Source organism: Carcharodon carcharias, chromosome 8 (assembly GCF_017639515.1).
Source record: "Carcharodon carcharias isolate sCarCar2 chromosome 8, sCarCar2.pri, whole genome shotgun sequence".
Taxonomy (NCBI): Eukaryota; Metazoa; Chordata; class Chondrichthyes; order Lamniformes; family Lamnidae; genus Carcharodon; species Carcharodon carcharias.
The window spans coordinates 124,127,646-124,154,885 of record NC_054474.1 but is presented as its reverse complement, the minus strand read 5'-3'; the positions used below and the strand labels follow the sequence as shown (position 1 = coordinate 124,154,885).

The following is a 27,240-nucleotide window of genomic DNA, read 5'->3' as shown; positions in this document are numbered from 1 at the left end:
GCAGATTCCAAGAACCAGGACTATGTATATAATGTGAAATTTGAGCTGCTATGTAATGTACTTTTGCAAATTTTATGAATAAAATATAATTTTGGAAAAAAAATAACACGCAATTTGCAGCAATGAACTGCCAATGTGTGAGGCTCTTCGTTATTGGACCCGACCACCACACGCTGGCCATGTCTCAGCTTCTGTCCGCGTCTTAGACCCTGTCCCAGGCCTTACAGAGACTTGAAAAATGTTCCACATACAAAACATTTATTGATTTTTTGGATACAAATGTGGCTGTTGCAATGACATTAGAGAAGCAGTGTCTATATATGGCCGGATGTTTTGAGATACCCTGGTTGTTTTGTTTGCAAACAACAGGCAATGACGTACAAACCTGACATGGTGAAGTGTTTTGGGACAAGCTGAGCTTCTAAAAGGCCCGATAGAAGTGCAGTTCTTTCATTGTCTCAACACATCGTTTGTCCATCAGATGCTCACATTCGAAGGGCGGCTGGCTATCTCGCCTCCCTGCTCAACCAACCTAAAGTTGACAAACAGTTCCTTGTTTCAAGGGTTTGTGCAACACAACTTTCATTATTTGTTTCCCTCCGAGCCTTGGAGTTTGCAAGTATTATCCATGAAATGGTTGATGTTTTTAAATCGAATCTTTATTAGAGTTTGGCTACTGCTCCCGGCAGCTGCCTCTGCCCCTCCTGTATTTCCTGCATTGCGAGTTGCAGCTCCTCTGCTTTCCCCGGTGACCTTTGTGTCGATCCTGTATTTCCGCATTCACCTGTAACCGGCCGCTCCTCTCTGACCATGTCCCAGGCGGAGAGCGGGGACCGTGAGCCGGGACAGCCTGCCCGAGTCCCGGGAGCCGCAGCCTGCCCGGGCTGCTCAGGTTCCGGAGACATGGAGGAGGCGAGGCGGCGACTCTGCACCTGTCGGCGGGCGGACTGCGGACAGCTCCCCGCCCCCCGGGCTCCGGAATGCGGCGACTGCCCCATTCACCCCAGCCAGGAGGGCTGGTTCTGCTTCACCGAGGGCAGGGCGGTGTGTGCCCACTGTGCCATCCCGGGACCCTGCAGCAGCCACCTGGGTACCAGCATCGGGGAGGCGGCGGAGCGCATGAGGGTGAGTGAGAACCGGGTGAGGGGGCATCAGGGTAAATGCGCATGGGGGCATGAGGATATTGGTATCCAGGACATCTGATGGGGGGCTCGAGGTAAAGGGAGCCCTCCCAACTATCATGGAGGCATCATATACAGGGACATCAGGGTAAATGAGAGTTCAGTGGGGGGGGGGGGGGGGGGGGGCATCAGTGTAATTGAGGGCATGGGGGCATCAGGGTAACAGTACCCAGGGCATCAGACAGGAGGCTCAAGATATAGAGTTCTCTCTTCTATCAGACATAGGGGTATCAGATACAGGGGCATCAGGGTAAGTGAGAGCTAAGGGGGGCATCAGGGTAATAGTACCCAGGGCATCAGACAGAGGTTTCAAAGTATAGGGAGCCCAAGACGAAGCTCACCCTATTCAGGGAGCAGCTTGAGGCATCCGTACTGGGATGAGACTGTGCTCTGGCGAAAAAGTATTTAATATACAAGACCCTCAGTAAGAAACAGGGAGTCTCACATTGATCAGGGCTGTTATGGGATTTGGTTGCTCTGGAACCTGACTCTGGGTGTGGCACCTTGATCAGGCAGTCCCCACCCCAATGATTGATGTTACCGTCTCCTGCACAGGAGTGGGGAGAGCTTTCAGCAAAGAATGAAGAATGGCAGTAACAGCACAGAAACAGGCCATTCGGCTCAATGGGGCTGTGCCATTGTCAACATTCCATATGACTTATTAGTGACTAGCTTACATTTATGATCCCTAGCTCCGGTTTCCCCTCACAAGAAACATCTACCATCAAATCAAAACCTTTCATAATCTTAAAGACCTCTGTCAGGCCACCTCTGCCTACATCCACCCCTCCCAGTTCTCAATGCTAACTATGGCTCAGTTCTCAGTTGGTAGTTGGTAGCACTTTCAACACTGAGCCACAGAGTCCCAAGTTCAAGTCCTGCTTCAGGATTTGAGCAAAATAATCAAGGCTGACACTCTAGTGCAGTACTGACAGAGCGCTGCACTGTCAGAGCTGCCATCTGCCTGCTTCGATGGATGCAAAAGATCCCATAGCACCATTTTGAAGAAGGGCAGGAAAGTCATCCCTGTACCCTGGCCAATATTTATCCCTCAATCAACATCACATAACGGATTATCTGGTCATTTATCACATTGCTGTTTGTAGGAGTTTGTTGTGTGCAAATTGGCTGTCTCATTTCCTACATTATAACAGTGACTACACTTCAAAAATTACTTCATTGGCTGTAAAGCGCCTTGAGATATTTGGTGGATGCGAAAAGTGCTATCTATATGCAAGTCTTCTTTTTCATCTGTTTTCTGGAGGAGAGTGCCATGATATTTGTAACTTCTTGGTTCTGATATCATCCTTGTAAATTCCTTTCTGCAGTTTCTCAAGTAATGGTACCTGGGGCTTCAGAAAGGGGGCTCATTGTATAGGGAGTCCTCTCATCTATCAAACATAGGGGCATCAGATACAGGGGCATCAAGGTAAGTGAGAGCTGAGAGGGGTATCAGTGACAGGAAATCCAATCGGCATGTGCCGATTTGTTCATTCCACACCTCCCCACCCCCTCGTTGTTTTTCTGCTTTTCCTCCTATTTTTGATGGATGCAGTGAATTCCTCACTAGGATACGATTGGGTCTTTGTTGTGATATGATTTCTCATATCTCCGGTCTCTCACTCCAATGTGAACCTGGACAGAGGGTTGTGGACAGTTTTACTGTGGAGAGATTGCAGTCGTACCTGATCTGATAATCTGATAACCACCCAGGAGCACTTCCAGCAGAGGTTATCCAATAGCTATGACTGGCGAGACCCTGCCCAATTTCTGCTCCCTTTTTACAGGGGCACTGAGCCCAGTTACAGTTTAGGGAGGGGAATTCTGTTGTGGCCTTGAAGGAACAGACATGGCCTGAATGTCTGAGGTAGCGACTGAGATAAAGTCACTGAGCCAGCAGTGCTGCTGTGTTCCTACTTTGAAACTTGAATCATCTAAATAGATTGTATTGCTCATCAATCTGAGTGATTGATATTCCAACCATGTAGAGCTTTGCATGGGCAGGAATTGATTGCTCTTTGCAGCATTTGTACAAACTGCTGCCAATGTCTCAGAGAGAGTTTATGTCTCACTAGGATGATTAGTTTCCCTATCTGCACAAGCAGCTGAAGGGTATTGGCCATATGCCTGACCCACCACTTCCCATATCCAGTAAGGGGCCCACGTTATAACATACAATTTCAATCCAAACTGACTCTTTGGGAGTCTTACCAGTAACCCTCAGGACCCCACTTAGTGACCTTGTGTTTCTCTCTCTCCTCGTGACCCAATCAAATGCCCTCTTCTCCTCTCTTCAGTCTGGCCTCAGGTCTCTCTGCATGATGCCAATATTTTGCGATACACAACAGGGAGGGAGTCACTGGCTCTTTTCTAAACAAATACTCATTCAAATCATCCCGGCCATGGCCTGACGTGGCACAGAGTTGTTGATAATTATCCCATCATTATCAGAAATACACGTGGGGGTTAATATATTCCTGAATGAAACGGTTCCTGCACTAAAGAGAGAGAAAAAAGAAAATAAATAATATTTTCAAATTATATTGAGGTGGCAGTGTTTCTCTGGAACTATTCACAATTGTTTGTATTTGAGTGGCTTGTTGGTACCTTCAAGGGGTATTAAACGCCAGCCAATGAGGGGAGTAGGATTCACCATATCCAGGCTACTATTTATTCACATCACTAAAACAGATTATCTGACCATTTATGTCATTGCTGCTTATGGGATCTTGCTGGGTTCTTGACCTAGCCATAGTGAAGGAACGGTGATATAGTTCCAAGTCAGGATGGAATGTGACTTGAATGGGAACTAGCAGGTGGTGGTGCCCCCATGCACCTCTTCATCCTCTAAATTCCGGGGATTACAATCCTGGTTTGTCTAATCTCCCTTCACAATGAACCTTTGGAATCCAGGTATCATTCTTGCGAGCTTATACTGTTCCTTCTCTAAGCTTTGGTTCTCGGAACTGCTCACAGTTCTGCAGATCCGGTCTGGCCAGGAGTTTGTTTGGCTGAATCTGACTTTTTTCCCCTTACTCAGAAGACCGTGGGCTCAAGTCCCACTTCAGAGACACGAACACAAAATCCAGGCTGACACCTCTCATGCAGTCCTAATACCACATGGCCAATGAATGAACAGAGCTGATTGCCCATTGCCCTCAATAGGATGTAAATTCGTCATGGTAGGTAATAATTCGCCCGCAACATCTTAAGATTGCTTGGAGCATTTGTAGGAAAGCAATATGAGTACAAGAGAAAGAGATCTTTGTTCTTAAAGATTTTTAAAATGCCAAATTTGATTTTTTCTTAATTTTCCTTTCTGCCTCTCTCTCTTGCCCTCCCTATTACTCATTCTATACCTAACTGAACTCTAATTCGCCTAATTTCCTACTTCTTTCACAGGATGTGGGCATTGCTGTCTAGACCAACATTTATTGCCCATCCCTAATTGCCTTTGAGAAGCTGGTGGTGAGCTCCCTCCTTGAACTGCTGCAGTCCCGCTGCACAGTGCTGTTAGGGAGGGAGGATTTTTGTTGTTCCTCCATTTCTTTCTCAATCCTTAAATCTCATCAGCTAAGGAGATAGACTGTGAGTCCCATCATTCACTAAAGTCCCCGATCCCCTGTTTCCCTCATTAATGGGGTTGCCAACAATCCTGGATTGGCCTGGAGTCTCCAGGAATTGAAGATTAATCTCCAGGACACTGCTGTGTGCAACCCTGGAGAAAAATCATCTAGACATTTAAAAAATGGATTGTTTTTTGTCATTTTCTTTCAATATTTCTCTTTATCAGATGTAAAAATGTTGAAAATGGGGAATGGAGGTAAAGACTGTCTGGCTGTCAATCAAGCATCACCAATTGGGTAATAAGTCTTTTGGCTTTCCAATTGGTGTAGGAAGGCAGTACGTTACAAGGATGGATGTGTTGGCTGACCAATGGCTGGAGAGTAGGGGCAAGTCATGTGATGAAACCTCCAGGAATAGATTTAATCACAGTTGGCAACCCTAAATTATCAGCTTGTACCTCCGGTGAGTTACAGGGCTGAAAAATCTTGAGTTGAAGGGTGCAGCAAAAAATCTAATGGTCACACCAGGAAATTCCCCACTCCAGCAAAATCTGGGCCCATTATGCACTGCAGACATAAACAAAATCGGGTATTGACCGCACAGTGCAGTCTCTGATGGATGTTGAGTCCCATGGTGAGACACTGAAGCAAACATGAGACTGTCCTGAACTGCTTGGCATGCCTGAATAGTTTGTGGAATGTGTGCTTCAACAGTAGCTACTGTTAGACAGGCACAATGAACAAGTACACTCACTTCTCAATAATCGAGGGCAAATCTATAAACTCTGCAGTGCTATTCAAGTCTAGTGTAGGATAAGGTTATAGAGGTTAAAGTAACCATATCTGTACACAGGAGATGAAAGTTTTAACTTAAGACCAGTTGACTAGCTCCCAAGGTCATAATATTTGGTGCGATAGTGAGTAGGTTAGTTTAAGTTTGGAAGACGCCAGGAGTCACGTGAGCCAGCTCTCCTTAGTGAAGTATACTTACGTTCAAACTGTGATGCAGATGAGAAATATTACCACATTAACTTGTTGATCTTTGGTAGTTCATTGTGTTCCAGTACGTCCATTTAGTTTGGAGTCAGACTATGGCAATAGCTGAACAGGGGTTGACTGCGGATTGATTTAGTTAAACAGTTGCTTTAGTAAACTATTCTCCCTCTTGTCTCCCACTTACATGCAATGTGAATAAGACAGCGTTATTCACAGCGTGGGACTAACAGCGTTCCTGCTTTTAATCAGGCTTTCTCCGTACAATACATTTTCAATGTAGAATCATTTTCTTATCACATGCCTTGACTCAAAGAACTCAGAACAATGGAAGCAAGGTCAGACTTTATGTAGTAGGTTATCACAATTGGCAAATTGCTTCTCAAACAATGCACCACTTTGAAATGTAATCACTATATGTTAGCAATTCCATTGGAATAGATCTTGACTTTGAGTCTTGGCATAGTTTGGGTGACAATGAGCATGTATTGACTTTAATGGGAATAAAAGCAGGGAGAGCTACTAAACAATTAACCATCTCTTATTTTGGACTATTGCAGAAGCTCAAAATCTTCCCCCTTAAACGGTAAAGATTTTTTAAAAATTCATTCACGGGATGTGGGCTTCGCTGGCTGGGCCAGCATTTATTGCCCATCCCTAGTTGCCCTTGAGAAGGTGGTGGTGAGCTGCCTTCTTGAATCGCTGCAGTCCCTATAGTGTAGGTACACCCACAGTGCTGTTAGGAAGGGAGTTCCAGGATTTTGACCCAGCGACAGTGAAGGAACGGTGATATATTTCCAAGTCAGGATGTGAGTGACTTGGAGGAGAACTTACAGGTGGCGGTGTTCCCATCTATCTGCTGTTCTTGTCCTTCTAGATGGTAGTGGTCGTGGGTTTGGAAGGTACAGTCAAAGGAACCTTGGTAAATTCCTGCAGTGCATCTTGTAGATGGCACACACTGCTGCTACTGTGCTTTGGTGGTGGAGAGAGTGAATGTTTGTGGACATGGTTCCAATCAAGCAGGCTGCTTTGTTCTGGACGGTGTCAAGCTTCTTGAGTGTTGTGGGAGCTGCATTCATCCAGGCAAGTGGGAAGTATTCCATCACACTCCTGACTTGTACCTTGTAGGTGGTGAACAGGGTTTGGTGAGTCAGGAGGTGGGTTGCTCGTTGCATGATTCCTAGCCTCTGACCTGCTCTTGTCACCACAGTATTTATATGGCTAGTCCAGTTCAATTTCTGGTCAATGGTAACCCCCAGGATGTTGATGGTGGGGGATTCAGTGATGGTAATGCCCTTTGAATGTCAAGGGGTGATGGTTAGATTTTCTCTCCTTGGAGATGATCATTGTCTGACATTTGTGAGGCGCAAATGTCACTTGCCACTTATCAGCCCGAGCCTAAATGTTGTCCAGGGCTTGCTGCATTTGGACATGGACTGCTTCAGTATCTGAAAAGTCACGAATGGTGTTGAACATTGTGCAAGCATCAGCGAACAGCCCCACTGCTGACCTTATGATAGAAGGAAAGTCATTGATGCAGCAGCTGAAGGTGGTTGGGCCTAGGATACTACCCTGAGGAACCCCTGCAGTGATGTCCTGGAGCCAAGATGACTGACCACCAACAACCACAACCATCTTCCTTTGTGCTAGGTATGACTGCAACCAGTGGAGAGTGTTCCCCCTGATTCTCATTGATTCCAGTTTTGCTAGGGCTCCTTGATGCCACACTCAGTCAAATGCTGCCTTGATGTCAAGGGCAGTCACTCTCACCTCACCTCTGGAGTTCAGCTCTTTTGTCCATGTCTGAATTAAGGCTATAATGAGGTCAGGAGCTGAGTGGCCCTGGCAGAACCCAAACTGGGCGTCAGTGAGCAGGTTATTGCTAAGCAAGTGTTGCTTGATAGTACTGTCGATGACCCCTTCCATTACTTTACTGATGATCGAGAGTAGACAGATGGGGCGGTAATTGGCGGGGTTGGATTTGTCCTGCCTTTTGTGTACAGGACATACCTGGGCAATTTTCCACATAGCCAGATAGATGCCAGTGTTATAGCTGTACTGGAACAGCTTAGCTAGGGGCGCAGCAAGTCCTGGAGCTGAAGCCTGCAGTACTATTGCCGGAATATTGTCAGGGCCCATAGCCTTTGCAGTATCCAGTGCCTTCAGCTGTTTCTTGATATCATGTGGAGTGAATTGAAATGGCTGAAGACTGGCGTATGTAATGCTGGGGATCTCCGGAGGAGGCTGAGATGGATCATTCATTTGGCACCTCTGGCTGAAGATTGTAGCAAATGTTTCACCCTTGTCTTTTGCACTGATGGAGGCAAGGGAGGAGATTGCAGGGGCTCTGACCCAAATGTTTAATTCCTCTCTGGCCAGGGGGAGATGCCAGAGGACTGGAGAATGGCTAATATGGTTCTGCTATTTAAGAAGAGAAAAGACCATAAGACCATAAGACATAGGAGCAGAAATTAGGCCATTCGGCCCATTGAGTCTGCTCCGTCATTCAATCAACCCCATTCTCCTGCCTTCTCCCCATAACCTTTGATCCCCTTACCAATCAAGAACCCATCTATCTCGGTCTTAAATACACTCAATGACCTGGCCTCCACAGCCTTCTGTGGCAATGAATTCCCTAGATTCACCACTCTCTGGATAAATAAGTTTCTCCTCATCTCTGTTCTAAAAGGTCTTCCCTTTACTCTGAGGTTGTGCCCTCGGGTCCAAGTCTCTCCTACTAATGGAAACATCTTCCCCACATCCACTCTATCCAGTTAATAAATAAATAAAAAGATAAGCCAGGGAACTACAGTCCAGTGAGTCTCACGTCAGTGGTAGGGAAACTATTGGAGAAAACTCTGAAGGAGAGAATCTATCTCCACTTGGAGAGGCAAGGTTTGATCAGGGATAGTCAGCATGGCTTTGTCAGAGAGAGGTCATGCCTAGCAAATTTGATTGAATTTTTTTGAGGAGGTGACCAGATGTGTAGATGAGGGTAGTGCAGTTGATGTAGTTTATATGGATTTCAGCAAAGCCTTTGACAAGGTCCCACATGGGAGACTTATAAAGAAGGCAAATGCACATGGCAAACAGGGTAATTTGATAAGGTGGATTCAAAATTGGCTTAGTTGTAGGAGACAGAGAGTGATGACAGAAGGATGCTTTAGTGACTATAAGCCAGTGTCCAGTGGCATACCACAGAGATCTGTGCCTATTATTTGTCATTTATATAAATGACATAGATGACTATGTGGGGTTAGGATTAGTAAGTTTGCGGATGACTCAAAAATTGGCTGGGTGGTTAACAATGAGGTTTAGTGTCCTGGGCTACAGGAAGATATAGATGGGATGATCAAATGGGCAGGTAAGTGGCAGATGGAATTTAACCCATAAAAAGTGTGAGGTGATAAACTTTGGAAGGAGTAATTTGACAAGGCAGTATTCAATGAACAGCATTACACTCGGAAGTTCTGAGGAACAAAGGGAACTTGGCGTGTGTGTCCATAGATCTCTGAAGACGGAGGGGCATGTTAGTGGGGTGGTGAAAAAGGCATATGGGACACTTGCCTTTATCAATCGAGGCATAGATTACAAAAGCAGGGAGATCATGTTGGAGTTGTAAAGAACCTTGGTGAGGCCACAGCTGTACTGTGTGCAGTTCTGGTTGCCACATTATAGGAAGGATGTGATTGCACTGGAGGGGGTGCAGAGGAGATTCACCAGGATGTTGCCTGGGATGAAACATTTAAGTTATAAAGAGAGGTTGGATAGACTTGGGTTGTTTTCATTGCAGCAGAGAAGACTGAGGGGCAACCTGATCGCGGTGTACAAGATTACGAGGGGCATGGACAGGATGGATAGGGAGCAGCTGTTCCCCTTAGTTGAAGGGTCAGTCACGAGGGGACATAAGTTCAAGGTGAGGGGCAGGAGGTTTAGTGGGGATGTGAGGAAAAACTTTTTTACGCAGAGGGTGGTGATGGTCTGGAATGCACTGCCTGGGCAGGTTTGAAAAAGTACCTGGATGAGCACTTGGCACGTCATAACAGTCAAGGGTATGGGCCAAGTGCTGGTAAATGGGATTAGGTAGGTAGGTCAGGTGTTTCTCACATGTCGGTGCAGACGCGATGGGCCGAAGGGCCTCTTCTGCACGCTGTGATTCTGTGAAGTATGTTTTTCCCTCTTGTTGGTTCTCTCACCACCTACCACAGACCCAGTCTAGCAACTATGTCCTTTATGACTTGGCAAACTCGGTTAGTAGTAGTGCTACCGAGCCACTCTTGGTGATGGACATTGAAATCCATTCTGCGCCCTTGCCACCCTCCGTGCTTCCTCCAAGTGGTGTTCAACATAGAGGAGTATTGATTCATCAGCTGAGGGAGGGCGGATCGTGGTAATTAGCAGGAGCTTGCCTTGACCATGTTTGACTTGATGCCATGAGACTTCATGGGGTCTGGAGTCGACGTTGAGGACTCCCAGGGCAACTGCCTCCCGACTGTATACTACTGTGCCACCACCTCTGCTGGGCCTATCCTGCCAGTGGGACAGGGCATACCCAGGGATGGTGATGGTGGTGTCTGGGACATTATCTGTAAGGTATGATCCTGTAAGTATGACTGTATCAGGCTGTTGCTTGACTAGTCTGTAAGACAGCTCTCCCAATTTTGGCACTCGCCCCCAGATGTTAGTAAGGAGGACTTTGCAGGGTTTATAGGGTTGAGATTGCACTTGTCATTTCCGGTGCCCAGGTCGATGCTGGATGGTCCATCCAGTTATCTGCATCCAAAACGCCCATGTACTAAGGAATGTAGCAAAAATGTAGGAAGGATATATAAAATATTTAACTTCTCTTTATTTGGACTACTTACCTTTCAATTTCTCTCTCTTTTTCTCTCTCTCTCATAGAGTCATGGAGTCATAAAGGTCTGCAGCACATAAAAAGGCCCTTCGGCCCATCGAGTCAGCGCCGGTCAAACAAGTACCTAACTATTCTAATCCCGTTTTCCAGCACTAGGCCCATAGCCTTGTATGCCACAGCATTGCAAGTGCACATCCAAATACTTCTCAAATGTTATGAGGGTTTCTGCCTCTACCATCCTTTCAGGCAGTGAGTTCCAGATTCCCACCACCCTCTGGATGAAAAAAATCCTTCATCACATTCCCTTTAAACCTCCTGCCCCTTACCTTAAATCTGTGCCCCCTGGTTATTGATCCCTCCACCAAGGGGAAAAATTCTATCCTGTCTACCTTATCTATGCCCCTCATAATTTTATAAACGTCAATCATGTCCCCCCTCTATCTCCTCTGCTCCAGGGAAAATAACCCCAGTCTATCCAATCTCTCCTCATAACTAAAACTCTCCAGCCCAGGCAACATCCTGGTAAATCTCCTCTGCACTCTCTTTAGTGCAATCACATCCTTCCTATAATGCGGATTCCAGAACTGCACGTAATACTCTAGCTATGGCCTAACCAGCGTTTTACACAGTTCCAGCATAACCTCCCTGCTCTTATATTCTATGCCTTGGCTAATAAAGGCAAGTATCCCATATGCCTTCTTAACCATCTTATCTACCTGTCCCGCTACCTTAAGGGACCAGTGGACATGCACACCAAGGACCCTCTGATCCTTGGTACCTCCCAACGTCCTACCATTCATCGTGTATTCCCGTGCCTTGTTTGTCCTGCCCAAGTGCATCACCTCACACTTATCCGGATTAAATTCCATTTGCCACTGATCAGCCCATCTGCTCAGCCTGTCTATATCCTCTTGTGATCTAAGACTATCCTCCTCACTATTTACCACCCCAGCAATTTTTGTGTCATCTGTGAATTTACTGATCAACCCTCCTACATTTAAGTCTAAATCGTTTATATATACTACAAACAGCAAAGGACTCAACACCGATCCCTGTGGAATCCCATTGGACACAGGCATCCAGTCAGAAAAACATCCCTCAACCATCACCTCTGCTTCCTGCCACTCAGCCAATTCTGAATCCAATTTGCCAAATTGCCTTGGATCCCATGGGCTCTTACCTTCATTATCAGTCTCCTACGTGGGACCTTATCAAAAGCCTTGCTGAAGTCCAAGTTGACCACACCAAATGCATCTACGCACCTCTTCAAAAAATTCCATCAAATTGGTCAGACATGACCTCCCCTTAACAAAACCATACTGACTGTCCTTGATTAATCCCTGCCTCTTCAAGTGTAGATTAATTCTGTCCCTCAGAATTGCTTCCAATAGTTTCTCCACCACTGAGGTTAGACTGACTGGCCTGTAGTTCCCTGGTTTATCCCTTCCTCCCTTCTTGAATAATGGTACCACATTGGCTGTCCTCCAGTCCTCTGGCACCTCTCCTGCGGCCAGAGAGGTATTGAAAATTACTACCAGCGCCCCTGCTATCTCCTCCCTTGCCTCATTCATCAGCCTGGGATACATTTCATCCAGGCCTAGAGATTTATCAACTTTTAAGCCTGCCAGACCACTTAGATCCTCCTTTTCTATGCTAATTTCTTTAATTATATCTCTCTCTCTGGAATATCTTTTCCATTTCTTTTATTTATTTTCCAAAAGATATACTTTATTGAAAAAAAGTTATAAAAGTACATTTCATAATAGTTAATATTTGACATTACATAAAGTGCAAAAGAGATGAGTTTCTTTCAGTACAGTACATGAAGTGCCTCACTACACTTGCCATTAAAAGTCCTTTAACTTCAATCATTAACTCTTGCTATTTCACTCACAGTCTCTTGCCCTGCCTTTCCAGTGTCGCAACTTGCTTCTGTTTCCCTATTGCTCCTCTTTGAAACCCTGCCCAATGTCCTCCCCTTGTTTATAGACTTATGCTGAGTTATTTGAGGGGAGCTGAAGAAGGTGTAGTGGTATTGTCACTGCGTTGGTAATCCAGAGACCCAGGGTAATGGTCTGGGGACCAGGTTTCAAATCCCACCATGGCAGATCGTGGAATTTGAATTCAATTAAAAGTTTAATAATAGTCAACGGTGACTCCAGATCTAGAGCAAGCCACTCAGTTGTATCAAACTGCTACAAAGTCAATAAACAGGAATGGAATTGCACGAACCACGCAGCATTGACCTAGGCACCGTAAACAACAACCCTGCAAAGTTCTCCTTGCTAACAATCAGCGGGGCTTGTGCCAACAGTGGGAGAGCTGTCTCACAGACTGTTCAAGCAACAGCCTGACATAGTCATACTCACAAAATCATACCTTACAGATCAATGTCCCACCATCACCATCCCTGGATATGTCCTGTCCCAGCGGCAGGGCAGACCCAGCAGAGGTGGTGGCACAGTGGTATACAGTTCAGAAGGAGTCAACATTGGTTCTGGTCCCCATGAAGTCTCATGACATCAGGTCAAAGATGGGCAAGGAAACTTCCTGCTGATTACCACGTACTGCACCCCCCTCAACTGATGAATCAGTCCTCCTGCATGTTGAACACCAGTTGGAGGAAACATTGAGGGTGCAGAATGTACCCTGGGTGGGGGACTTCAATATCCATCACCAAGAATAGCTCGGTCGCAGCTCCACAGATCGAGCTGATCGATCCCTAAATGACATAGCTGCTAGACTGGGTCTGCAGCAAATGTTGAAGAAACTAACGAGGGAAGAACATGCTGGATCTCGCCCTCACCAACTTGCCTGCTGCAGGTGCATCTGTCCATGACAGTATCGGTAGGAGTGACCACCGCATAGTCCTGTGGAGATGAACTCCAGTCTTCACATTGAGAATACCCTCTATCGTGTTGTGTGGGATAGATTTTGAACAGATCTAGCAACTCAAGACTGGGCAGCCAATGAGGTGCTATGGGCTGTCAGCAGCAGCAGAATTGTACTCGAGCACAATCTGTAATCTCATGGCCCGGCATATCCCCCACTCAGCCATTACCATCAAGTCAGGGGATCAACCCTGGTTCAAGAGTGCAGCAGGGCATTCCAGGAGCAGCACCAGGCAAACCTAAAAATGAGATGTCAACCTGGTGAAGCTACAACACGGGCCTACATGCATGCCAAACAGCATAAGCAGCAAGTGATGGACAGGGCTCAGGGCTAAGCGAATCCACAACCAACAGATCAGATCCAAGTTTTGCAGTCCTGCAACATCCTGTCGTGAATGGTGGTGGACAATTAAACAACTCACTGGAGGAGAAGGCTCCACAAATATCCCCATCCTCTATGATGTGGGTGCCCAGCACATCCGTGCAAAAGATAAGGCTGAAGCATTCGCAACAATCTCCACCAGAAGTTCCGAGTGGATGATCCATCTCGGTTCACTACAGAAGTCTCCAGCATCACAGATGCCAGTCTTCTGGCAATTCAATTCATTCCATGTGATATCAAGAAATGGCTGAAAGCACTGGATAGTGCAAAGGCTATGGGCCCTGACAATATTCCAGCAATAGTACTGAAGATTTGTGCTCCAGAACTTGTCGCGCCACCAGCCAAGCTGTTCAAGTATAGCAACAACACTGGCATCTACCCGGCTATGTGGAAAATTGCCCCGGTATGTCCTGTACACAAAAAGCAGGACAAATATCACCCAGCAAATTACTGCCCCATCAGTCTACTCTGCATCATCAGTAAAGTGATGGAAGAAGTCATCAACAGTACTATCATATGGCATTTGCTGAGCAATAACCTGTTCATTGAAGCTCAGTTTGGGTTTCACCAGGGCCACTCAGCTACTGACCTCATTCAAACATGGACAAAAGAGCTGAACTCCAGAGGTGAGGTGAGAGTGACTGACCTTGACATCAAGGCAGCATTTGACCGAGTGTGGCATCAAGGAGCCCTAGCAAAACTGGAGTCAGTGGGAACCAGGGAGACCACTCTCCACTGGTTGGCGTCATACCTAGCACAAAGGAAAATGGTTGTGGTTGTTGGAGGTCAATCATCTCAGTTCCAGAACATCATTGCAGGAGTAGTGTCCCCCTCAGGCACATCAGGGTAGTGCCCTAGGCCCAACCACCTTCAGCTGCTTCATCAATGACCTACCTTCTGTCATAAGGTCAGAAATGGGGATGTTCGCTGATGATTGCATAATGCGCAGTACCATTCGCAACTCCTCACACTGAAGCAGTCTGTGTCCAAATGCAACAAGACCTGGACAACATTTAGGCTTGGGCTGACAAGTGGCAAGTAACATTCATGCCACACAAGTGCCAGGCAATGATCATCTCCAACAAGAGAGAATCTAACCAGCAACCCTTGACATTCAATGGCACTACCATCACTGAATCTCCCAATCAACATCCTGAGGCTTACCATTGACCAGAAACTGAACTGGACTAGCCATATAAATACTGTGGCTACAAGAGCAGATCTGAGGCAAGAATCCTGCGACAGGTAGCTCACCTCCTGACTCCCCAAACCCTGTCCATCATCTACAAGGCATAAGTCAGGAGTGTGATGGAATACTCTCCACTTGCCTGGATTAGTGCAGCTTCAACAAAACTCAAGAAGCTTGACACCGTCCAGGACAAAGCAGCCCACTTGATTGGCACCCCTTTCACAAACATTCAGTCTCTCCACCACTGACAAACACTAGCAGCAGTGTATACCATCTACGAGCTGCACTGCAGGAACTCACCAAGGTTCCTTAGGCAGCACCTTCAAAACCCACGACCACTACCACCTAGAAGGATAAGGACAGCAGATAGATGGGAACACCACCACCACTTGGAAGTTCCCCTCCAAGTCACTCGCCATGCTGACTTGGAAATATATCATCGTTCCTTCACTGTCACTGGATCAAAATCCTGGAATTCCCTCCTAACAGCACTGTGGGTGTACCTACACCACAAGGACTGCAATAGTTCAAGAAGGCAGCTCACCATCACCTCAAGGGGATTTAGGGATGAGCAATAAATGCTGGTTGAGCCAGCGACACCCACATCCCGTAAAAAATGAATTAAAAAAATATATATTTTGCTCCCTGCGGACTCTGGTCCCCTGCTCATGGCTAAGCCCCCTTCTATGAACATAGGCAGTTTATACTGACAGGCCAATCAACAGTGGATGGGTAAGTATTGCAGCCTGACCTACGTCCTTCCACCCTTTATTATCTTAAGGCATTGGCACCAATTCTGTTGCTCCCACCATAGCTGCATCTCTGAGTTTATCTAAAAATGCAGAATGACATATGTTGCTGGTCATTATGGAAATACATCGCTGTGTAAAAGCATGTATTCCGAGTGGTTCATTGTTTGAGAAGTACTTGCCAAATGTGAAAAATCCACTATGTCATTTCTGTAGTTGCTTCCATTGTTTTCTAAACACATTTCAAGTAGAGGTTGTGATAAGGATGTACAGAATGTGTGTTAAAGGCCTGTTTATAATCAGGAATGCTGTTCGTCACAGCACTGTGAATAGTACTGTTTCTTTCATGACAACTTGTATTTTTTTAATTCATTAAAGGGATGTGGGCATCACTGGCTAGGCCACCAGCATTTATTGCCCATCCCTAAATGCCCTTGTTCAGAGGACGTTTAAGAGCCACATTGCTGTGTGGGTTTGGAGTCATATGTGGGCCAGACCAGGTAAGGATGGCAGATTTCCTTCTCTAAAGGGTATTAGGGAACCAGATGGGTTTTTACAACAATTGACAATGGTTTCATGATCATCATTAGACTTTTAATTCCAGATTTTTATTGAATTCAAAATCCACCTGCTATTGTGGTGGGATTTGAACCTGGGTCCCCGGAGCATTCGCATGGGTTTCTGGATTATTAGTCCAGCAACAATATCACTACGCCATTGCCTCCCACGTATAGCACCTCTAATATTGTAAAACAACCCAAGGTGCTTCACAGAATTATTATCAAACAAAATTTGACACTGAGCAACATAGGGAGATATTAGTGATGGAAATTTTGATCAAAAAGATAGGTTTTAAGGGATGTCCTAAAGGAGGAGCAAGATGGAGAGGTTTTGGAAAGGAATTCCAGAGGTTAGAGCCTAGGCAGCTGAAAGCATGGCTGCTAATGATGGAACGATTAAAATTGTAATTGCGTAAGAGGCCAGAATTGGAAGAACGCAGAGATCTCTTTGTTTCTTTCATGGACAATCTTGCCTCATTTCTTCTCTCTGTCTCTCTCCCTCCCTCTCCCTCACAAATAGTTCTGTGAATTCTCATCCACCCATATATGCATTGTGGAATTGGAAGCACAGGTTAGAGATAGATTCCAAGAGTTGGCCTTGTCCTCCCTCAGCTTCCAGCTTTTGGGTTGAATGAAGCACTAAGTTGAAGGTTCCCAATTGCCCGATGAATGGCTCCATAGCATTGGGTCTAATTCTAACATTTATCTACAGGGGCAATATGATCATGAAACGGGTTCTTCAGTTTTACATCTTGCCTGGTTGTCATCACTTCAATAGAGATAAAACTGGATGATGTATAAAATGGTCACTCGACTTATTCCTGATACCAAGGGCTTATCCTATGAAAAATGGTTGGGCCTATATCCATTGTAGTTTAGAGGAATGAGAGGTGATCTTATTGAAACATATAAGATCCTGAGGGGAGGATGTTTTTACTTGTTGGGGAGTTTAGAACACAGTTCAAGATAAGAGGTCTCCTTCAAGATTGAGATGAGTTTTTTTTTCTCTCAGAGGGTGTTTAGTCTGTGGAATTCTCTTCCCCAGAAAGCAGTGAAGACTGTGCCATTGAATTTATTCAAGGCTGTGTTAGATTTTTAATAGACAAGGGAGTCAAGGGTTATGGGGGGCAAAGAGGAAAGTGGTATTGAGACTACAACCAGTTCAGCCATGACCTTATTGAGTGACAGAGCAGGCATGAAGGACCAAATGGCCTACTCCTGATCCTAAGTCATATGCTCCTATGTGCTTATGTCAGTGGGCCATTTGTGAACACCCATTAATTGCCAGAGATAAATGTTAAAATTACAACTCCCTTTTCTAGTGGCTTGAATGGTTATGTACATTCAGAATTAAAAGGGAGGAAAAGAACAGCTAGTTCTTTAGGCCTGCCCACACTCTTGATGGTCAGAACTTCACCACTTGACACTTCCTTCCTCCTATCAGTCTAGGACATACCCCTGCTCCTTTCTGTGGCTTCCCTGTGAGACTCAGACTCATTGCAGAGTTGTGCTTGCTGGCTGCTGGTGTCTCGATGCCCAATGTCCAGCCACCCACAGATTAGGCTGAAACATTGGGAGTTGGAGAAGTATCAGACAGCCATGAGAGCTTTGCTGTGTACAAGGCCATTGGCACTTCAAACCGGCACTTTACAGCCCAATCCTCTGACAATGCTTCTGCTGTTCAAACACAAAATAGGCCTAACAATCAGCAAAAAAGAGAAGGCCGAGAGGTGATCTGGTAAAAGTCTTAGATTTATGATGAATTTTTTACTTCATTCACGGGATGTGGGCTTCACTGGCTGGGCCAGCATTTATTGTCCATCCCTAGTTGTCCTTGAGAAGGTAGTGGTGAGCTGCCTTCTTGAACTACCACAGTCCATGTGGTGTAGGTACACCCACAACGCTGTTAGGAAGGGAGTTCTAGGATTTTGACCCAGCGACAGTGAAAGAACAACGATATATTTCCAAGTCGGGGTGATGAGTGGCTTGGAGGGGAACTTTCAGGTGGTAGTGTTCCCATCTATCTGCTGTCCTAGGGTCAATGTAGGGAAGATTTTTTTTCCATTTGTAGGGGAGATCAAAACTAGAAACCATGAATATAAGATAGTCGCTAATTAATTCAGTAGGAAATTCAAGAGCAACTTCCTTACCTAGAGAGTGTTGAGAAGGTAAAACTTGCTATCACAGGGAGCAGCTGAGAGAATAGCACAGATGCATTCAAGAGAAAGCTATATAAACACATCAAGAAGAAAGGACTAGGAGGATATACTGAAACGGTGAAATGAAGTAAATAGAGTGACAGAAAACTCATTTGGAGCATAAATACCAACATAGCCCAGTTGGGCCGAATGGCCCCTTTCTGTACTGTAATTTCCCTTTTATTCAATGTAAACATCTCAGAGTCTCACCCTGATGCTGTGGAATACAATTCTGGAGAAACCAGCCTTTCCCCTACCTTCACTGATGGTGTTTTTATGGCATCTGGAAAAACATGGCCACTTTGTTGTTGACCCTAATCGTTTGATGGAAAAATGTTAAGCTTCTTTTCCCACCTTTTTCCCCAGTTGACGAGTTCAGTGGGGAGTCAGGACCAGGTTGGTCTGCAAACAACACCCCTCCGCCACCCTCGCCACAATTGATTTGGTCTGCCTGCTGGAAGTAAATCTTCTGCATGTGGGTGATGTTGATGAAGATTTCTGCTGCAGTGCAGTGGGGTTTGTCAACTGTCCCTGCATCCCTGCACTCTAGAACCCCCTTTCTTCCTTGAGATATTCTGCTGGATGCCTACACAGCCCTTTCCCTCTTCCCCCACTCAGAGTTTACCAGCTTGGACAATGACTCCTGTTTATAGAAGTAGCCAGTCCTACACATTCTTCATGGTCCCCACCTGATAAGCTGCTGGCCCATCCCCAAAAGAGCTTGTCTGCCTTGAAGAGGGAATAGATGTGGTGGCTGTGGTGGCTCTGTTACAGTCATGAACACACCTCAGCCATGACCATGATGTCAACTGATGTATCAAAAGAAGAAATTATATAGTGCCTTTCACGACCTCAGAAAATTCCAAAATGCTTTGCAGCCAATTAACTAGGGGAGGTGGTGGTGTAGTGATAATATCAGTGGACTAGTAATCCAGAGGCCCAAGATAATTCTCTGGGGACCTTGGTTCAAATCTCATCATTGCAGCTGGTGGAGTTTAAATTCAATTAATAAAATCTGGAATTAAAAGCTAATCTCAGTAATAGTGACTATGAAACCATTATCAATTGTCATAAAAACACTGGTTCCCTTTAGGGAACAAAATCTGCTGTCCTTACCTTGGCCTGGTCTACATGCAACTCCAGACCAACAGCAATGTGGTTGACAATTAACTGCCCTAAGAAATGGCCCAGCAAGCCTCTCAGTTCAAGGGCAATTAGGGATGCGTATTGAATGCTGGCTTTGCCAGTGATGCCCACATCCCATGAAAGAATAAATTTATAAAAGTACTTCCAAAGGGTAGTCACTATTATAATGTAGGAGAGGGAGCAGCCAGTTGGAGTACAGCAAGCTCCCACAAACAGTCATGTGATAAACAATCAATGATGTTGGTTGGGGGACAAATGTTGGCCAGGACATGAGAAGAACTCCCCTTCTTTTCTTCAAAATAGTGCCATGGAACCTTTGCTGTCCACCTGAGAGGGTAGACAGGGCCTTAGGTGAACAACTCATCTTTAAGTCAGCACCTCTGACAGAGCAGCACTACCACTGCATCTCTGGAATAGGACTTGAACCCACAACCTTCTGACTCAGACATGTGAGTGCTACCAACGGGCCAAGGCTTACACTTTAATATGGTTGTTCAAACAAACTTAAAATAATTATATATAACATTGTTAAAATTGGGCTACTTAAACCGGTGTTAAAGGGAAAAGTATCACTTCACAGATACTGTAAAACAAAGCCCTGCACATTTTGTGATCACACAAGTTACAAGTATCTTTGCTGTAATAAGATTTACCTACTCCTCTTTGTGTTACTGTTGCCCACAGTTTGATGTTCCTCCCAGTATAATCGCTGACTGAGGGTGAAAGATAACTGGGTCATTCTTTTCTCTCCCCAGAATAAACTGGTTGATGTCTGTGAGAAATTACAGCTGAGATTAGCTTCGGTGGAGAAATTCACAGCAGAGACTCTGAATAACAAAAGTTGCAGCGTTAAGGCAAGTGTCCTCATTTAACAACCCATGCTCCAGTTTCTGGTCTTGGGCAACGTGCTCCCTCATTCTGGAAGAATTACTTGCATTTTACAGATTGGATTTCACAAAAGAATTGCATATAGACTGAAAAGGAAAAAAAAGTGCAGGGGAGTGGGGAAGGAGCAGGGGAAATGGCAGTATATTTTATTCATTCATGTCATATGAGTCTTCCTGGCAAGACCAGCATTTATTGCCCAGCCCTAACTGTGAAGATGGTGGCGAGCTGCTTTCTGGAACCAATTCATGTGGTGTAGAAACACCCAAAGTGCAGTTAGGGAGTTCCAGGATTTTGACCCAGCGACAGTGAAGGAACGGCGATATATTTCCAAGTCAGGATGGTGAGTGGCTTGGAGGGGAACTTCCAGATGGTGGTGTTTCCATGCATCTGGTGCCCTTTTCCTTCTAGGTGGTAGAGGTCGTGGGTTTGGAAGGTACTGTTGCCCTCTTGAATGTCTCGATTGAACCTGCCTCTAGCACACTTCCAGGCAGTGCCTCCCAGAATCGAACCACTCGCTGTGTGAAAAAGTTTTTTCTCACATCACATTTGCTTCTTTTGCAAATCTCTTTAAATCTGTGCTCTCTTGTTCACAATCCCTTGACAAGTGGGAACAGTTTCTCCCCATCTACTCTATCCAGCCCCCTCATGATTTTGAACACCTCTATCAAGTCTCCTCTTAGCCTTCTCCTCTCCAAGGAGAACAGTCACAACCTCTCCAATCTATCTTCATAATTGAAGTTTCTCATCCCTGGAACCATTCTTGTAAACCTCTTCTGCACTCTCTCCAATGCGACCACACCCTACCTATAGTGTGGTGCCCAGAACTGTACACAATACTTCAGCTGAGGTCTAACTAGTGTTTTATATAAGCTCAGCATAACCTCCCTGCTCTTGTACTCTATGCCCCTATTATTAAAGCCCAGGATACTGCATGCTTTATTAACTGATCTCACCTATTGTCCCCACATGCAGACTTTCTCGGGAGGGGTAAATAAACAGGAACGCTAGCTTCAGAGTACAGGGTCAGTTGTAGAGCCCTGAGCCCCAACTGTTGCTTGACTGAGATCTGGTATTGTGGTTTGGACAAGTGCCCTAGCTAGTTATGGAAATTTTGGGTGGGACCCTGATTAAGCAAGCAGCAACTAAAGTTCTGATAACATAAATCATTTGAATTGCAAAGTACTGAAATTTTGTGAAAGAGATCAAGTATGTGAAGCCCTCAGTTAATGCATCTGTCTGACTGAAGCTGTCCTTTTATGTGGAGACAGTTGTTTTGTGCACTTGAAGCTAACAGGGTGTGGATGAGCAGGTGCAGAGGATTGGCCTGCTTTCGCTCATTTGGCCAGCAATCTGTTGGTATTTTACTGCCATAGTACAGTGTGTGGTCTGGAGTGCAGACTTTCCCCACTCCCTTCGCAATCTTCAGTAGCCATATTTGCAAACTGTCAGCTCCCTAAGTCATGGTCACTTGTTGTATATCTGCAAAATTCAATTATTTCCTCTCAGGACACAAGAAAAGTTATGCTCATATACTATTACGGCACTATACATTAATGTGAACAGGCCTGATGTATATGCAAAATATTGTAAATGCTAGAAACCTGAAATAAAAATGGTTAGTGCTGGAAACATACAGCAGGTCAGATGGCATCTGTGGAGAGGAAGAGGTAGGTTTAATGAGTTGGGTCTTACCATTCTTGTATTTTTACGAATGATTACATTACACTCCTGGGATTTTTATTCTGTCGTTATGTAACATGTATCCCACAGCAACACCACTCCCTGGTACTGGCAATTATTTGTAGGGAGCACTTCACTTTCTGCTCTTCGCTCCATTGAGAAAGGCACATAACATTAACCATCTGTAAATTTGATAATTTGCGAAGAGATTGAAATCTAAATCAATCTCTTGAATATCTTTTCAATGTTTGACAAAAGTAATTAAAGCAAAGCGAAATGATTTATAAAGTAAAAGGAAGAAAATAAGGTTGCTATTCAATTGCACAAATAAAATTGTGCTGGTTCTATCAAATGGCTTTTTAAAATAATGCAATATTTAGAACATTTTCTTTATTTCAATCATACAGAAAGACCCCCATTTAGTGCCTTACATGACCTTAGGATGCCCCCAAAGTGCTCTATAGCCAGTGAAGCATTTTAGAAGAGCAGTCACTGTTGTAAGAAACATACCAGCCAATTTGAGGACAGCAAGCTCCCACAAACCTCAGTAAGACAATGACCATATAATCCGTCTGAGGAATAAATGTTAGCTAGGATACTGGGATAACTCTCCTACCGCTGTTTGAAATAGTACCATAGGAGGTTTTGTATCCACCTGAAAGAATGGATGGAACCTTAATTTAACATCTCATCTGAAAGACAACACGTCCAACAGTGCAGCACTCCCCCAGCACTGCACTATAATGTTGACCTAGATTCTTGTGTTCAAGTTCTGGGATGGGACTTTAACCCAGAACTTTCTGACTTGGAGGTGAGAATGCTGCCAAATGAGCCACAGCTAACATTAACATAGTAAACTCATTTCTGTCTTCAGAATAACTATCTTTGATATAATATAGGAGTCGTCTATAGGACCCCAAAGAGTTGCCTCACTGTAGGACAAAGTATAGTTTGGGAAATAATGGAGGCATGTAAGAAGGGCACTACGATTGTCATAGATGATTTTAATCTGCATATTGACTGGACAAATCAGATAGACAGGACAAGATGAATTTGTAGAGTGCATCAGCGATTGTTTCTTAGAGCAATACATTGCAGAACCTACCCATGAACAGGCTATTTTAGATCTAGTAATGTGTAATGAGGTGGGATTAAAATGAGATATCGTAGTTAAGGATCCTTTAGGGGGTGGCGATCACAATATGGTAGAATTTCAAATTCAGTTTGAGGGTGAGCAACTCGGGTCTCAAACCAGTGTCCTCAACTTAAATCAGAAGTATGAACAAAGAGTTGTCTAAAGCGGGCTGGGAAAATAGACTAAGGGAAAGGTCAGTGTCATAGAGTCATAGAGGTCTACAGCACAGAAAAAGGCCCTTCGGCCCATCGAGTCTATGCTAGTCAAACAAGTACCTAACTATAACAAAAACAGAATTACCTGGAAAAACTCAGCAGGTCTGGCAGCATCGGCGGAGAAGAAAAGAGTCGACGCTTCGAGTCCTCATGACCCTTCGACAGAACTTGAGTTCTGTCGAAGGGTCATGAGGACTCGAAGCGTCGACTCTTTTCTTCTCCGCCGATGCTGCCAGACCTGCTGAGTTTTTCCAGGTAATTCTGTTTTTGTTTTGGATTTCCAGCATCCGCAGTTTTTTTGGTTTTTTTTTTAAGTACCTAACTATTCTAATCCCATTTTCCAGCACTAGGCCCTTAGCCTTGTATGCCATGTCATCATGGATGAGCAGCGGCAGACATTTAAGCACATATTCCAAAACACTCAGCAAAAGTTTATCCCGGTCAAAAAGAAGGACTCGATGAGAAGGATGAACCACCCATGGTTAACAAAGGTGGTCAAGGAGAATATCCAGTCAAAAAGTAAGGCATACAAAGCAGCAAAAACTAGTGGTAGGGCAGAGGGTTGGGAATTTTTTAGGAGCCAGCAGAAGATTACTAAAAAGCTAATAAAAAGGGAGAAAATTGATTTTGAAAATAAGTTGGCAAGGACTATAAAAATAAACAGAAAGAGCTTCTACAGGTATATAAAAGGAAAGAGAGTGGGATCCTTGGAGGATGTGACTGGAGAATTGATAATGGGGAACAGGGAAATGGCAGATAATTTAAACCAATATTTTGCATTGGTCTCCACGGTGGAAGACACTATAAACATCCCAAAGATATCAAATAAGCAAGGAGCTAATGGGAGGAAAGATCTTGTAACAGTCTCTATCACGAAGGACAAAGTATGTGACAAACTAATGGGACTAAAGGCAGACAAGTCACCAGGAGCTGATGGCCCGCATCCAAGGGCTTTAAAGGAAGTGTCTGCAGAGATAGCGGAGGCATTGGTTGAAATATTCCAGAACTCACTGGATTCCAGGAGGATCCCAGCGGATTAGAAAATTGCTAATGTGATACCCCTGTTCAAGAAGGGAGGGAGACAAAAAGCAGGTAACTGTAGGCCAGTCAGCCTGACATCTGTCATTGAGAAAATGCTAGAGTCCATTATTAAGAAAGAAATAGCAGGACATTTAGAAAAGCTTAATACAATCAAACAGAGTTAACATGGTTTTGTGAAAGGGAAATCATGTTTGACAAATTTGCCAGAGTTCTTTGAGGATATAACAAGCAAAGTTGATGAAGGGAAACCGGTAGATTGAGTGTATTTGGATTTTCATAAGGCATTCAGTAAGGTGCCACATAAAAGGTTATTGCACAAGCTCATGGTATTTGGGGTAATGTATGAGCATGGATTATGGATTGGTTTTACACACAGAAGACAGTCAGGATTAATGGGTCTTTTTTAGGTTGGAAAGACGTAACTAGTGGAGTGCCACAAGGATCAGTCCTAGGGCCTCAATTATTTACTATCTGTATTAATGAATTGGAGGAGGGGACAGAATGTAATGTATCTAAATTTGCTGATGATACAAAAATAGATGGAAGGACATATTGTGATAACGACATAAGGAATCTGCAAGGGGATATAGATAGATTGAGTGAGTAGGCAAAAACTTGGCGGATGGCATTTAATGTAGGAAATGTGAGGTCATGCACTTTGGTGTGAAGAATCAAAAGGCAGAGATTGACTAGGCTGATTCCTGGGATGAAGGGGTTGACTTATCAAGAACAGCTAAACAGGTTAGGCCTTTATTCAGTAGAGTTTAGAAGAATGAGGGGTGATCTTATTGAAACATACAAGCTTCTGAGGGGGCTTGACAGGGTAGATGTTGAGAAGATATTTCCACTAGTGGGGGAACTTCAAACAAGGGGACATAGTTACATAATCAGGGGACACTCATTTAAAACCGAGATGCGAAGGAATTTCTTCTCTCAGAGGGTAGTGAATATCTGGAATTCTCTCCTGAAAAGTGCATGATCTTGGTTCCCAGGGTGCTGGATTTGAGGTATGTACCTGCAGTAATTTAGCAATGTACAGTATTTAATTTTACATGTATAATGCTTGTTCTTTTGCTGATGGGACAGGTCCTACAGAACCTAGCTAAAGCTTTTACGTTGGTTGTAATGGGAACATCTGATTCACTTAAAGTTGTTTCTAATGTTACACTTTTCAGGAATACAATAACAATGTTAGACGAGGAATTACTGTGGTGTATTGTGTTTGTTTATTTGAGGCCACTGTACTTGTCTGAAGGAACATGTGCGATTAGAGGGAGTCAGAAAATAAAACAGCTTCTGTGTGTTTCTTACCAATAACTTTACAATGTCAATGAACATGTGTCTGGACAGTATAGGGAAAAACCTTCAGCTACCAGTAGCTGCTTGGTAAGTTATTGATTGATCGGGACAAAAGGCTTCTTGGACGATTTTCATGTGGCGCACATGTTGTGCAGTGATGCTCGGGGTCTGAAGGAATTATTTGCATAATGGTGTCCAATTGATATTAATTTGATGGGCTGTCAGCACAGAGCACATATCTTGCCTTTTGGGAGAGAGACAAATCAGCAGTGCTGTTGGGATTTACAGGCATGCAAAAGCACGTCATAGAGGAATGTTTTTTTATATGGCGGAGCTCTCATCTCCAGTTTGATTTAGCAGCGGTGGAGGTGCAGATTAAACAGAGAACATGATGACAGTCAGTTTTGCAGAAGGAAACATCTACAAACATAGAATCTGTAACATGTGTATGCTACAGGAACACCATCCCAGATCCTTGATAATCTTTTAAAATCTTTTAAAACCAGATCCTTGATCATGCAGTATCACTGCACTGACAATTAAGGTTGTGATGGCTACGCCCATGCAATTACAGTTTGATGTGCACCTCAAGCTGTCCTTTGTATTCCTACATTGGCAAAAGTGGCTGCAATGTTTCAAAGGCACAATGACAGGCTTTTCAATTACTGATGACGAGAGAAAAAAGGCCTTATTTCTCCACAATGGAAGTGAAGAATTGGAAGATATATTTGAGCCACTTAAGCCTGAGTAAAATGACTACAGTTTAGCAAAACATGCACTAACGACCTATTTCAGACCCAGGAAGAATACACTTTTTGAAACAATTGTCTTTTGACGCACTAAGCAAGGAGCAAATGAAACAATTGATCAATAGTGCATGCAATTGAGGCAATTAACAACCAAATGTGATTTTGCTCATGTTGAACCTGAAATGAAAATACAAATAATCAAAAGTTGTCTCCATAGTTAACAATGGAGATAAGCACTCAAGAAAGTCAAAGAGCTGTCAGAACTATTGGAATTAGCAGGATAGCTCTCGCTTTCAGAGCCCAGAGGTACTGAAGTTGAGACTGCCAACAGTAACTGGGGGAGTAGCGGTATTGTCACTGGAGAGACCCAGTGTAATGTTCTGGGGACCTGGGTTCAAATCTCACCATGGCAAATAGTGAAATTTGAATTCAATTAAAAATTGGGAGTTAAAAGTCTGATGATGTTCATGAAACCATTGCCGATTGTCGTAAAAACCCAGGATTCACTCATGTCCTTTAGAAA

At 44.4% G+C, this 27,240-nt stretch overlaps 1 protein-coding gene across 2 annotated transcripts in view; it reads left to right on the top strand.

Moving 5' to 3' along the window:
- Positions 1 to 632: 632 nt before the first annotated feature.
- The window catches only part of bspry (B-box and SPRY domain containing), a 39,945-nt gene continuing 13,337 nt past the window's right edge, over positions 633 to 27,240 (top strand). The window contains exons 1-2 of one of the 2 annotated variants that reach the window (XM_041193872.1): positions 633 to 1,125; positions 20,466 to 20,564. In XM_041193872.1, the coding sequence (XP_041049806.1) occupies positions 811 to 1,125; positions 20,466 to 20,564 (414 nt within the window). In that variant the 5' untranslated portion in view covers positions 633 to 810. Of the gene's footprint in view, positions 1,126 to 4,263; positions 4,364 to 20,465; positions 20,565 to 27,240 lie in introns of those variants that run through there. The other variant, XM_041193873.1, reaches the window with a different exon arrangement.